The sequence below is a fragment of the Girardinichthys multiradiatus genome, chromosome 21 (genome assembly GCF_021462225.1).
Source record: "Girardinichthys multiradiatus isolate DD_20200921_A chromosome 21, DD_fGirMul_XY1, whole genome shotgun sequence".
Classification (NCBI taxonomy): domain Eukaryota; kingdom Metazoa; phylum Chordata; class Actinopteri; order Cyprinodontiformes; family Goodeidae; genus Girardinichthys; species Girardinichthys multiradiatus.
In genome coordinates, this window is record NC_061813.1 from 23,977,783 (window position 1) to 23,991,219 (window position 13,437).

Here is a 13,437-nt window from a genome sequence, read left to right on the forward strand (position 1 = left end):
TTTCTCTGTCTCTGTGTGCATAATCTGTGCACCGCTGCCAGGTACAGTCCAGGTTCTTGGAAGAGACCTCTGGTTGTAATTGCATCACATATAGAATTGACCATCATTACATAACTGTACTTTCCTATAGTAGTAGGAAAGTTAGTAGTACATTTAAAATCATTACTCCATCCAGACATTTAATCTCCCCCACTTTCTCTATTGCATATGTGTTTCAGAAAAAAAAACTGTATACCCACATCATTCATGACTGTGTTTCCACAGAACAGGGCAACTTACCAAAACAATATATTTCCTAAAAAACAACAAAACCAACAAAAAATAAGTTTTAAAAATCAGTTTTGCTAGATCTTAAAAAATCCAAAAAAAAAAATTCAGAAACCTTCCACACCTCAATTTGTTCTAATGTATACTTAACCCTGTAACGTCAATGCCCACATATGATCAGGACGAGAGTTTTTTTCTTCATTTGTCTCACGATGCGATTAAAAATGTGCTAACTAAACATTTTATACATATCTTCATACTTTATTTAAATTTCTATAGATGTATTTATTTTGTAATTGTATAGATTCATAACAGTGATATGTTTCAAGTGCTCATTTCTTTTGATTAGGATGATTATGACTTACAGCTTATGAAATTACAATATGATTTAGGGGTAAAAATTGTTTTTAATACATTGATAATATGTTGTGGCCCACACAAAAATGGGGAAGGCTGCTGATTTAACAGTTGTCCAGCAGACAGTCAGTGAAACCCTCCACAAAAGGTCATTACTAAATAAGCTGGCTAGTCGTAGTGTGCTGCAGCCAAGCATTTCAATAGAAAGTTGAGTGTAAGGAAAAAGTATGGTAGAAAAAAGTTTCAGAAACTACGAGGATAACTGATGTTTCCACAACATCATACACATTCAGTTACTTCAACTACTTTATCTTTCAGATAATTTTGTTACAATTCCAAGAAGTTACACTTTTGAAGAGTTATTGTGGCTACGAAACTCTATGAACTATAAACTTAAAATTTGTAATATGAGAGAAGTAAAGGTGAACAAAATGTCTGAATTTCAAGAGCTCAGTGTCTGCACAAAGACACTGAAGATTTCATATCTAAGAGTTCTGCATCCATAAAACACCCAGTGGCTCGAGTTCACCAGTTAGTTGCTCTTATAGCTTTGAGAGAGCACAAAGCTCTGCTTTGGTAGATGAGTGGTCATATCACACGCTGCTGAGCTCACATTTAAGAAGTTGACCACAATTGGTAAGATCAGCACCAAAGAAAAACTAAAAATACACACTACAAAGAAAAAGCCCTCATCAAAACAATTCCTGTACCCCTTTGATAAAAAATAAATCTCCATTTTAGTTTTTGTGTTATATTTTATGCCTTATTTATGCATTTGATTGGGAAGAAACTGTTTTTAACTCTGTTCCAGCCTGTTTTTCTGGTCAAGACATGCTTGATGCCTCTCTGTAATGCCAACTGTTAAACTTAGCGGCATTCCCGGGGGCAACCATATTTATTTATTTATTTACTTATTTATTTAATCTTGAAAGCAGTTCACTAATTGTAGTATGCGACTACATGTATCGAATATATTCAACAGTGGTGGACAGTAGTAAGATCTAGACTACAAAACTTTGAAGTTGGTTGTATAATCATTTAAAAGAGTTGCTTAAATAAATTATTGACACCCCGAAATTAATATGAAATTCATACCTATAATTACTGTATGTGAGAATTTGTTGAAAACGTTATTAGCCCCTAAAACAAATCTAACGTCTTTGTTTTAGTTCAGGCAATCTGATGGTGTGCCTAAATCCTACTTCACAAGGCGGAGCTTGGGGGCCTTTAATCTCTCTTTCCGCCGTACCCGCCATCTTGTAGAGACCGGGGGTAAGATGTTCTCCTTTGAAATCCTTATTTTCCTCTTAATTATCACCTGATTTATACCCCGGTATATCACTACGCTAGCCGGAGATGTACATTTAGACCCCACTTAAGTATTGTTGGGTGGAAAATGATCGCCGAGTGTAGTTTTGTTTGCTAATTGTGAGAATGAGGAGCAGCGTGGCTCTCCATGCGGCCCTGTCTGCCTCAGAAACACTGAATAGAAGCGTTAATGTCCTTTTGAAATACACTAAATCTGAATTAAATCCAGTTAATACGCTTGTAGCATCTCTTGTTGTCATAAAACACATTTACAGGTTTGGCCAATGGTGTTCATCACCGTATGCGCAGTTGTCGGTTATAAATGGCGTTCTGTTCAAAAATGATAATCAGAATCAGAAAAGCTTTATTGCCGAGTACGTTTTTGGACATACAAGGAATTTGTTTTGGCGTAGTCGGTGCAATACAATACAAATTAATTACATAATATAATAATGTAATTACATTATAGTTGAGTAATTTTGAAAATCGTCTTGTAAGGTAGTACTAAATTGGGTGATAACTTTTTTTTGGGGGGCGCACAACTGTCACTGCTTGAAAACTTAATAGCATAACTTTAGCTTTTGGTGTATGTTGTAGGTTGGTAAACTCTTCTGTTTTTCTGCAGTTTTCAGGCATCATGACGAACACCAGAGGCAAGAGGAGGGGGACCAGGTACATGTTTAGCAGGCCCTTCCGCAAACACGGTGAGTAGTTTGGTTAAAAGTAGATGTCTGGGCCGCTTTCACAGCTGCTAATGATGTTTTATTAACTGGCAGGTGCATCATCTGAGGCGTTGTGATAACTCCGTATATACTCCTTATGTTTTGAATAATCTGTCAGGAGTAATTGTGCTTATTACACAGTTCCTATACAGTCTGGACAAGTATGGAAGTTGGAAGTGTCTTTCTGCATTGTAAATGTCTTTGTTTTCTGACTTTAGTCCCTATCCCACTGTCTGAAAGTTGCAATCATGAATCATTTTTGCAGGTTTCATATTGTAACCTTGATAACTCTGAATATTTAGTGATGACAAATGTTTTATTTGTTTTTTTTATTTTATTTTTGATAATTGTAATTCTTTGTTTGGAAATTTGTTTTCTTGAGCACTTAAGTAATTTACTCAAACTGGTCAAGTCTAGTTTATTTATATAGCGCTTTTCAGCAACACTGCACTCAAAGCGCTGTACATGAGGAAAAACATTACAATGACAGAAAAACATATGAAATGACATTAATAATCCTTGGGACTTTACTGGTTAGAGCTGGTTCTAATCCAATCTTTCTAATAGAGGTGATTAGATCATTAAGTCCTCTGTGGTAAGGAATTCATCCGGTGCTAGAAGAAAGGTCCAAACTTTCAGACTAATACTAATGTTAGGCTTTCACTGGTATGAAATAGTTGTAATACAATCCTTCTAAGAAATCTAAACATCTGTGGTCATTGGTGTAAAAACAGCTTTAGTCCAAATTTTCAAATACTAATAATATACTAATGACTACATGTGGAGACACGTGAACAATTAGGGGGTAATTGAAATTGTAATTTTATTTAATTTTTTTGAAGAAATCTAAAAAATGTGTAGCTTATTGATTGTCCAGGATTTGTGTTGAATAGAAAGGAATCCTAGCATAATCGCCTAATTTGACAATTATGTTATAAGGCTAACAAAATGTTATGTTATTGATGGAGTGAGCAAAGTGTTTTCATCAGGCGTGGAAAAACTATCTTTTATTTGATATTTATTATTTTAATGTTGATCTTTTTTTCTGTACTCCAAAGGCCCAGTCCCTCTGTCCACATACATGCGCATCTACAAGAAAGGAGACATTGTAGACATCAAGGTGGGACATTGCACATTGTTGAATTCAGGCCAGTTCGGTTCATCAGCATAAACTACAAAGTCAAACCTCTGAATGTAAACCTCTGTGTTTATTCAGGTGTTGAGTGATGTTTACTAGTTTATAGAAGGGAATAGTTGGTGCAGTGATGTCAATTTAGTTTGTTTAACATGTAATAAAGAAACTTTGAGTTCCACAGTGCACTTTGACCCCTACATGGAACTGTCCACTGCTCATCAGTTGCTAAAAAAGTGTCCTGCACAGTCTTAAATGTTTGTAGAATTTGACTTTGTTTTTAAATGTGTGTGAAAGAAAAAAAAATATTATTTTGAGATTATCCCGTTAATTAATTTTCCAAAAGATGTCATTTTACTGAGCAGAAACAAAAAAAATTTAGCTGCTTTTCTGATCTCCAGAAAACTTGTAAATCAGGGTTTTGATTTGGACATGGGGACCACAAAAATGGCCTTAAAATGTCTGTAATCATGATGTGAAAGATGACTGACGGATCTTTAAGGTTTTTGGCGTTTTAGGCCACCTGGGAGGAGTATGGAAGTTAAGTATTCCAGGTCTGAAGTCGTAGGATTTTATTTGTAGGCGCTGACTCGTCGTCTCTGTCCCATTGTCTAAATCCGTCCTTATCTTAGTCTGATCATTTCAGTCTATCCGTCCAGTTCAACCATCCCTACATCCATCTGTTTATTTATCCATCTGTATTCAGCAAACCAGCCATTTATTGGTCAGCAAGTCTTTTCTTTCCACCTTCTGTTCATTCATCCGTCAACCATCTAACCATCTTATATTCTTTATTTAACCATATTTAAAGCCTAAGGTCTAAAGGAAAATCTCTGCCACATTCATTTACTGAACTTTGGTAGGTATGCTTAAAAAAAAACCTCACAAATTGGTTTGAGAATGCTCTGCATATTTGATTGTGGAAAAATATGGAAATTTGACATAAAAGGTGTGCAGGATGCTTCCATACAGCAAAAATCTTAGACTTAAACGTTTTTTTAAATGAATGGAACAAATCATTTTGCGAGGTGTTTGTAGCTCTTAAGAGCAACAGCTAATGCCTCCCATGCTGTTGATGTACAGTAAAAGGACTCAGATTGTGCCGTTAACTTGTTTTTGTGATGTTTGGTGTCTTTCCAGGGCACAGGTACCATTCAGAAAGGTATGCCTCATAAATGCTACCACGGCAAAACAGGACGCGTCTACAATGTGACTCAACATGCTGTCGGCATTATTGTCAACAAGCAGGTCAAGTAAGTAGAAGGTGGTTATTCAGTGTTCTGTGACATTTTACTTTAGTGTCTGGAGACGGGGGGTTTGGTCACTTGCTCTGAGGAATGAAAGTTTGCTTGAACCTCTGGTGTTTGTTTTTCACACTCGGTTTAAAATCCCCATCTTCACTTTGCCACCTGGAGCCTTTTTGTCCTCGGTGGTCATTCATGTGGGGGACAATAGCTGATCCTCATGCACCCCGGTCTAAACCTTGTGTTTTGGCTTTGGGTTGTTTTGAGGAAACATCACAGGACTGCAGCTCTGCAGGGCATTACAGAAAGGTTGTTTTTATTCATGTGTTTGTGCTAACATTTCGTTTCAGAGGCAAGATTCTGGCCAAAAGGATTAACGTGCGCATTGAGCACATAAAGCATTCGAAGAGCAGGGACAGCTTCCTGCAGCGTGTGAAAGAGAACGAGCGCAAAAAGCTGGAGGCCAAGCAGAAAGGCACCTGGGTGGAACTGAAGCGCCAGGTACGAGCAGATCTAACCCTGAGAACACCTCAGGTTAAAATGCATTCAAAGCACCAAAACAAAGCACTTATTTGCTGTTAAACTTTTTAAATTTGACATTGTATTTTAAGTCCTAATGACTATTTGTTGCCTCTTCAGCCTGCTGCTCCTCGTCAGGCTCACTTTGTCAGCACCAAGAACAACGAGCCTCAGCTGCTGGAGCCCATCCCCTACGAGTTCATGGCGTAAAGCGCTCAAATGAATAAAGATATTTGTACACATACCGTCTGACACTTGGTCTTCTTTTTACATGCTTTAATGAAAGTTGAAGTGCTATAATGAGTCCTCACTCAGTGATGATTCTCCTCCTTTGATTTCCTAAAATGAAATCAAAAGCACCTTTTTTCACCGGCGAACTGAGAGTGATGGGCTGATGTCACAAGCATTTCATATCGCATTCACACATTAATATAATTAAATAAGAGAATCATCAACTCCGTTAATGTTCCCTTGCTTTTATAGTAAGCAGGACCGATGTTGCGTAGACTAGAGGTGGTCAACTTCAATCTTTAGGCACCTGAATTAGATGACTTGATCTCTTATCAGTGGAGCTTGATGTAATGAGGTAATTCGGCTGTGTAGGAATCGACCCAACTAAAGCATGCAGGACACCAGTGGTTGAGGTCTGGAGTTGGCCACCCCTGGTATAGACCACAGTTGAAATGAACTGGTATGAATTATTCTGAGCCATAGCAGGAAAGAGTATAATGGAACTACCTCTACTTGTTTTGAATATGAGTTAAAACCTGAGTAGTGCATCTAAACCCATGTTTAGATGCCACATAGTTGAATCATGGGTTATCAGGTATAGATTTAGAGTAGCCTCGAAAGATTGTTTCAGTAATTTAAAATTTGAAGATTTCTTACAGATTCTCACATTTAGGTTTTATTATGGTTTACAGCTAATGGGGGAGGGGGTCATTTATCTGAAAACGAGTATTACCAAATAAACATGTCAGCCTAGTATGTATGTGCATGTACTGTGTGGTATGTTCACTCACTACTGGGTTAGGGATGTTTTTATGGATGAATTACTTCAGTGCAGCGTGGCATAGGAGTGATCGGCCTGTAGAACCTGCTTTAGGGTCCTGGAGGCTCAGGTTACTTCGACAGTGGGTCATCTGCCTTGGGTTTGGTGTCTCACTTCATCTTCTCAATGATTTGGAAGATTTCCTGTAGGGCTTAATCAGGCCAGATTTCTGCCCAGTAAAGCACAGCGATATTATGGTGTGGGAGGGTACCGAATCCTGCTGGAAAATTCATTTAGATGCTTCAGAGATTTTTGGTTCAGGAATGAACTACCAAGGAATGTGCCGGTTACAAACCATGTCCTGTTGTGGGTCTTAGCATGGACTTGTATGGAGACGTAAATCTCCCCCAACCTCTTGAATTGACTTTGCTTCAACATGTCAAGGCTGCAGTTATAATATATATAATTTTTCCTTTCACTCGACTTTCCATTAATCTTGGATAAAACAGTGATCAGCCAGCTTTACAGCGCAGAAATGCAATGAAAACTATTAGATCATTCTGTCATAGATTTTAGATATAAAAGGATGTAAAATGATACCTAAAAGGTGTCTTTATTTAAGAAGAAAATGTCAGAGAAATTTGTTTTTTTTGTTGTTGACTCCATTGAGTCTATATGTACTTCATTAAAGAGGTCCAGCATCGCCACCCCACCTAGACCTTTTGTGCCTCCTTTGCCCCCGTATGTAAAATTTTGTAGACCCGCCCCTGCTGTAGCCTAGTTTTAAAAGCATGTTGCCTCGGGTCAGGCCATTAGAAACTACTAACGACTTACATTTGCTTCGTTACATTTACTTGAGTAGTGTTTTGGAAATAAAAGTACTTCTAGGAGTATTTTTACTACATCATACAGTGGTTGCTTTTACAGAAGCTTCCTTGTTTTCTCCTGAGTCTGCTCTCATTTGGAGGACTAGTAAATATTTAGTATGCATTGTCGGAAGTAGTTTGATCAGTTCAAAAATGCATAATGTCACCTAATTTAGGTATTAGGGTCAAAAGCTTAATGTAAAGATGAACTTTAGAAATTTATGTTTCTTGTGTCGTTTTTTGTATAGAAATGTGCAAATACTTCAGAATTTGCAGATAATTATATATTTTGATAACGGTATGAGTGTCCAAAGTGCGGCCCGGGGTCCATTTGCTGCCCCTGGACTGATTTTGTGTGGATGGAGACGTTTTATTGTTAATTAGGGCAAAAGTATTACTTATAAATCTTCTTAAATTTTAGTTGTAACACAAAGTATTTGTCTTTTAATAACCCACGTTTTTGGGATTCTTTTTACAATATACAGGTCCTTCTCAAAATATTAGCATATTGTGATAAAGTTAATTATTTTCTATAATGTAATGATGAAAATTTAACATTCATATATTTTAGATTCATTGCACACTAACTGAAATATTTCAGGTCTTTTATTGTCTTAATACGGATGATTTTGGCATACAGCTCATGAAAACCCAAAATTCCTATCTCACAAAATTAGCATATTTCTTCCGACCAATAAAAGAAAAGTGTTTTTAATACAAAAAACGTCAACCTTCAAATAATCATGTACAGTTATGCACTCAATACTTGGTTGGGAATCCTTTTGCAGAAATGACTGCTTCAATGCGGCGTGGCATGGAGGCAATCAGCCTGTGGCACTGCTGAGGTCTTATGGAGGCCCAGGATGCTTCGATAGCGGCCTTTAGCTCATCCAGAGTGTTGGGTCTTGAGTCTCTCAACGTTCTCTTCACAATATCCCACAGATTCTCTATGGGGTTCAGGTCAGGAGAGTTGGCAGGCCAATTAAGCACAGTGATACCATGGTCAGTAAACCATTTACCAGTGGTTTTGGCACTGTGAGCAGGTGCCAGGTCGTGCTGAAAAATGAAATCTTCATCTCCATAAAGCTTTTCAGCAGATGGAAGCATGAAGTGCTCCAAAATCTCCTGATAGCTAGCTGCATTGACCCTGCCCTTGATAAAACACAGTGGACCAACACCAGCAGCTGACACGGCACCCCAGACCATCACTGACTGTGGGTACTTGACACTGGACTTCTGGCATTTTGGCATTTCCTTCTCCCCAGTCTTCCTCCAGACTCTGGCACCTTGATTTCCGAATGACATGAATAAATAAAATGAAAACAGCTCATTTGTTTTCCAGCATTTATGGTTTTCACTTTTATTGTGAGAAAGTAGGTTGAGGAGTTTATTTGGACCGAGTTTACAAGCGAAGTGTTTAAAAATCTGCAAACCCAGTTTAAAGGAATTACGCCCCATAGCTTTCATCATTGGCCCAGCAGGGGGCAGTGTGCACCACATTTGTGCTTTGAGCGACCTCTAAAGAGGTCTAGCTTGGCCTCCAGGACAACAATTATAATTGATATTAACCAGTAATACTTCGTCTTGATCATGCAGATAGTGGCAACTATAACAAATCTAATCTATTTTAGGCCCACAGGATCATTATTCCCTACCTCTTTATTCACTTTAGCTGTTCACTGTAGCAATAATACTGTACAATTTCATTTCTCAATTGTATATTTTCCTGCCTGATTAAACTGAACAATACATAAATATGATATAATATCAATAAATATGGTATATAGTAAATATATCAATAACAATATACCAATAATATGTTCAGGTTTATTTACAATACTGTTGAGACAGCTGACAGTGTTCATAACGTGGATTTGATCATAAATATTGTGTGTATCTCAAATGTGTTGATGAGTTAGAAGGATTATTCTGACCATATTTTGAACGGGTCAAATCATTACTTTTTGTCATGCATGATCCATGTTTGAGTTAAAAAAAAACAGTCATTAAATCAATGCAAAACTGAAATCTTATGTTCTTTCTGCTTGTTGTGATTTCATATTTAACGTGAAATGTATCTGGGTTATTTCTTTTTGTGTGTCTTGCTCTGTTTAATAAAAGGGAATTGTATGCGGAGCCAAACCTGTGTTTGTGTGGACCACTTGATGTGTGCTGTTTAATCAGTGGAGGCTGAATGGCTGGTTGGTTATGTGACAAATAGGTTATCTCACCCCATCTCAGTACTTTACCCAATATTGACACAAATTAGGACCAGTTTGCTGAGATAAGGCAGGTTAGGGAGGAGGAGAGAAGCATAGGCTCATTGTGGAAAACTTACATTTTATGTTGAGCCTTTTGGTGTTTCTTGTTTTTTTCAGAGTGATTTGCATTGAGGGTAAATAAAAACAAGTACAGTTTCCAAAGTATTGACACCCCTGAACATTTTCTTATGAGACAGAACAACACAAATAAGTATGTTTGCAAACTGTAAAGAAAAGGTTGTATGGGGAGTGCTTGTGAACATGCATTTTCAAGTCTTGCTACAGATTTTTTCTCGTCAAATCAATTTAGGTCTTTGACTAGGCCATACTAACATATAAATATGCCTTGAAATAAACTATTTCATAGTTGCTGTATGTTTAAGGACGCTGTCCTGCTGAAAAGTGATTCTCCACCCCAGACTCAAGTCTTTTGCAGCCTCTAACTTGTTATTTTCCAATATTGCCTTGTTTTTAGCCCCATTCATCTTCCCATCAACTTACGAGCTACCCTGTCCCTGCTAAAAAAAGAAACATCCCCACAGCATGATGCTGCCACCACCATGTCTTTCCTTGCCAATGGCAAGTTAGGGAGGACATGCATCAACTGTCCAAAACAGGCTGTGTTTAAAATTAAGACTTTATGTAGTAATTAGGTAACTTCTGAAAAATGATTGGTCGCACTTGATTCAATTTAAGGGGATCAGAGTAAAATAAGTTGAATAGCAATGCATGCTACATTTTTCAGACTTTTACTTGCCTCATTTTTTCTTCCACTCTACAATTATTTGCTACTTTGTGTTGGTCTTTCTCATGAAACACCAGCAAACCACAGAGTTGTATGTGGTTGTCACATGGCACCCTGTGGAGAAGTTTAAGGGTCAGGAATTCTTTGCAAGGCTAAACATATGTGCATGCATTGCAAAAGAGAATGATGAACGTTGTAATCTTTTTGTGACGAATTGTGATCCTCCCTATTATTTAGACCTGTAGAGGCTTTTCTTCCTGCCACTCCATAACCCTGCTGGCCTGAGGTCAGTGGATTCAGACATCGGCCTTATCAGGACAAAGTAATAAGTGTCCAACAACCCAAAGAGTTTAAAACAGGAAAAGCAGATGGAAAAACAAGATGCAATCAATCATTGAGCAGGCTGGCAGCCAAAGCCCTTGGTATTGATCGACCAGGTCTGCATCTAGCTGGTAGTATTCAGATAATGTTATCTGCACAGTTTTTTAAATATATTCTCTTAATATTGAATGAAATAATTTAAAAGTAATAATTTATTTCTCTCTATCATAACACCCATTTTTTTCCTATTATTTTTCATGTTTTCTCAGATTCTCATTGACTCATGGAAGTTACTGATTGAAGGAAAAAGCGCTTAGACCGCGGGGAGAGGGAGAAGGCAAAGTGAGTTAGGAGGTGGGGCAGAGAGAGAAAGACCAGGCCTGTGGATAAAAGCTGCAGAGCACTATGAACTCCTTAATCACACACGTTTGACACACACAGATTTAGTCTGTCAGCTCAGCCAGCAGCTCGGAGCAGCTGTATCGACCTGGGACGTTACACATTAACAACACACACACACACGCACAGGCAAACAGTAGATAATAAGACATGAGCACAGTTTGTTTTGTGGTGCTGCTGCATAGCGTGATATACCAATATGACCTCACACCGTTACAAGTTACCTGGATAAGTCTGAGTGGGAATGTGAGAAAAAATGAGCTCTGTAGCCTGATTTTTCTTTAAGCCCTTTAATGACAAACAGCATTCATAAAGACATAACTGAGATAATAAAGAAGTTATCAGCATTTGATCTAATCAGTCCATGAAACAGAGCATCTGTAGTGAGTCTGATGCTTGTAATGTTTGGGATGGGTTTAAAGATGCAGAAAAATCCCACTGGATGCCAAACAGAGCTGCTGCATGCTGTATCTGTGTACGATAGGTGGGGTGAGAGACTGTGTGGTTATCAGGGGTATATGTGGATATTAGGCCAGCTGTATTGATCCACTCCCTGACAGCATAGGCTGTGGTGGTGGTAGTGGGGGCACCGGATGAGGAGAGGAGGAGGTTGATAACAGAGTTTGCTGGATCCAGGCATGCTAACTTGAGAGCGTGGGAGGGCGCGGAGGTAACGCCCCACACACTCTCAATAGGCCTTATTCACAAAAGTCAGTCAAAGGTTTCACATGAGGGCAAAGCATGGGCACATAAGGTGATCTGGAATGTTTGGACAAGCAGATAGCGTCTGTGGATTGTCCAACACCTTTTCTAATGCTTAAATTTACATACACATGTAATGAAAGGATAAAGGTTTGTAGACCAACTGTTCTGACATAAAAAGGAAAAAACATAGATGTGACTTATATTGTGCAGCTACAGACTTTCTGATCTGGTGGCTAAATCAGTTAAACTAAGAGGGCTATAATTGATGCACTGTGCAGAGAACAACCATTGAAAAACATGGTACAGAAAACTATTCAGGAAACTATTCAGAAAATACAATTATAACTTCTATAAAAGCATGTATAACAATACAAAAACTAAAAAAGAAATCTACAAAAAAGAGTTTAGAAAACTGGAAAAAATTGGAGACACCTTCAATCATTAAAAAATACATGTACCAAAAACAATAAGAAAAATATTTTACTTTTTTTTTTTTTTTAGAAAAAACATAAAAATATAAAAATTGCAACAAGAAGAGTCTAAAAGAAAACTTAAAAGGGGAAAAAACAAATAAATAAAATACTCTATTAATACAGTATGTACAAAAAGACACAGAAAACCAATCAGAAAATACTAAAAATCAGCAAAACAATTTACAAAAAGACAATACAGAAAATGAATTTGAAAATACTCAACATTATATTAAATTTGACTCAAAAACGTGCAAATAAGAACAGACAACAATTCCTAAAATACAATTATTACTTCTGCAAAATCATGGACAAAAATGCAAAGAGAAATAAAATTTAGAAAATACTGAAAATAAAATAAATCTACAAAAATACTTTAAAAACTGCAAAAAATGTCAAAAACAAATTGAAAACACCCTAACTCTTTAAAAAACAATAACAGAAGAAAAACAGAAAACACAGAAGATTATGTAAATAAAATGCTCAAAAAGTTTCAGAAAAACCCAGAAAGAACAGAAACAAACAATGACACAAATGGCAAAAACATAGAAACTCCTGGGTTGTATAAATAAAAGAAACAAGAATAACAAAGGGACACCAAATAAAAAACAAAAACAAAATAAATATCTAAAATCTTTTCAATTTGTAGGTGAAAGAGTAATTGACTTTTTTCATCATTTTCAGGCTTTATTTTATTTGTTGGCAACACAAAATCTAATTGAAAATAGTTTTTATAGTAATAAATCACAACTTTATGGAGAGTTTATTATAAGTGAGATAAGGTTAAGGTTAGGGTGGTAAAATCTGAGTGTGTCATACTGGTGGAGACAGTCAGTCGCCTTTTTTTCTCCTGCCTGTGCACCATACGGATCAGGAGATTAGGGCACATGCTGCAAGAAGCCTGCCCGACATTTTCCATAGGAGTGTATGGAAGCAGGGAAAAGACTGGCAGATATTCACTACATATGAGTGAATAACTGTTCAATTCAGTGAACCTTTCAAGATCTTACATAGCAAATCTGAGAAAAAAAGGTGAGGGGGTTGTCTAAAATACATTCTGCTAGTTTAAACAAGGCAGGTCACCCCCCTTTTTTATAAAATGGTACATCCCAATTAGATAAATTAAGCCC

At 37.2% G+C, this 13,437-nt stretch overlaps 1 protein-coding gene across 1 annotated transcript; it reads left to right on the forward strand.

The window, feature by feature from the left end:
- The first annotated feature begins 1,816 nt into the window (after window positions 1–1,816).
- Window positions 1,817–5,791, forward strand: rpl21 (ribosomal protein L21). The gene is made up of 6 exons (XM_047349845.1): window positions 1,817–1,896; window positions 2,558–2,636; window positions 3,713–3,774; window positions 4,927–5,039; window positions 5,381–5,531; window positions 5,670–5,791. The coding sequence occupies exons 2-6, from the start codon at window positions 2,570–2,572 to the stop codon at window positions 5,757–5,759; spliced, it is 483 nt and encodes a 160-aa protein (XP_047205801.1). The 5' UTR covers window positions 1,817–1,896; window positions 2,558–2,569; the 3' UTR covers window positions 5,760–5,791.
- Window positions 5,792–13,437: the final 7,646 nt, after the last annotated feature.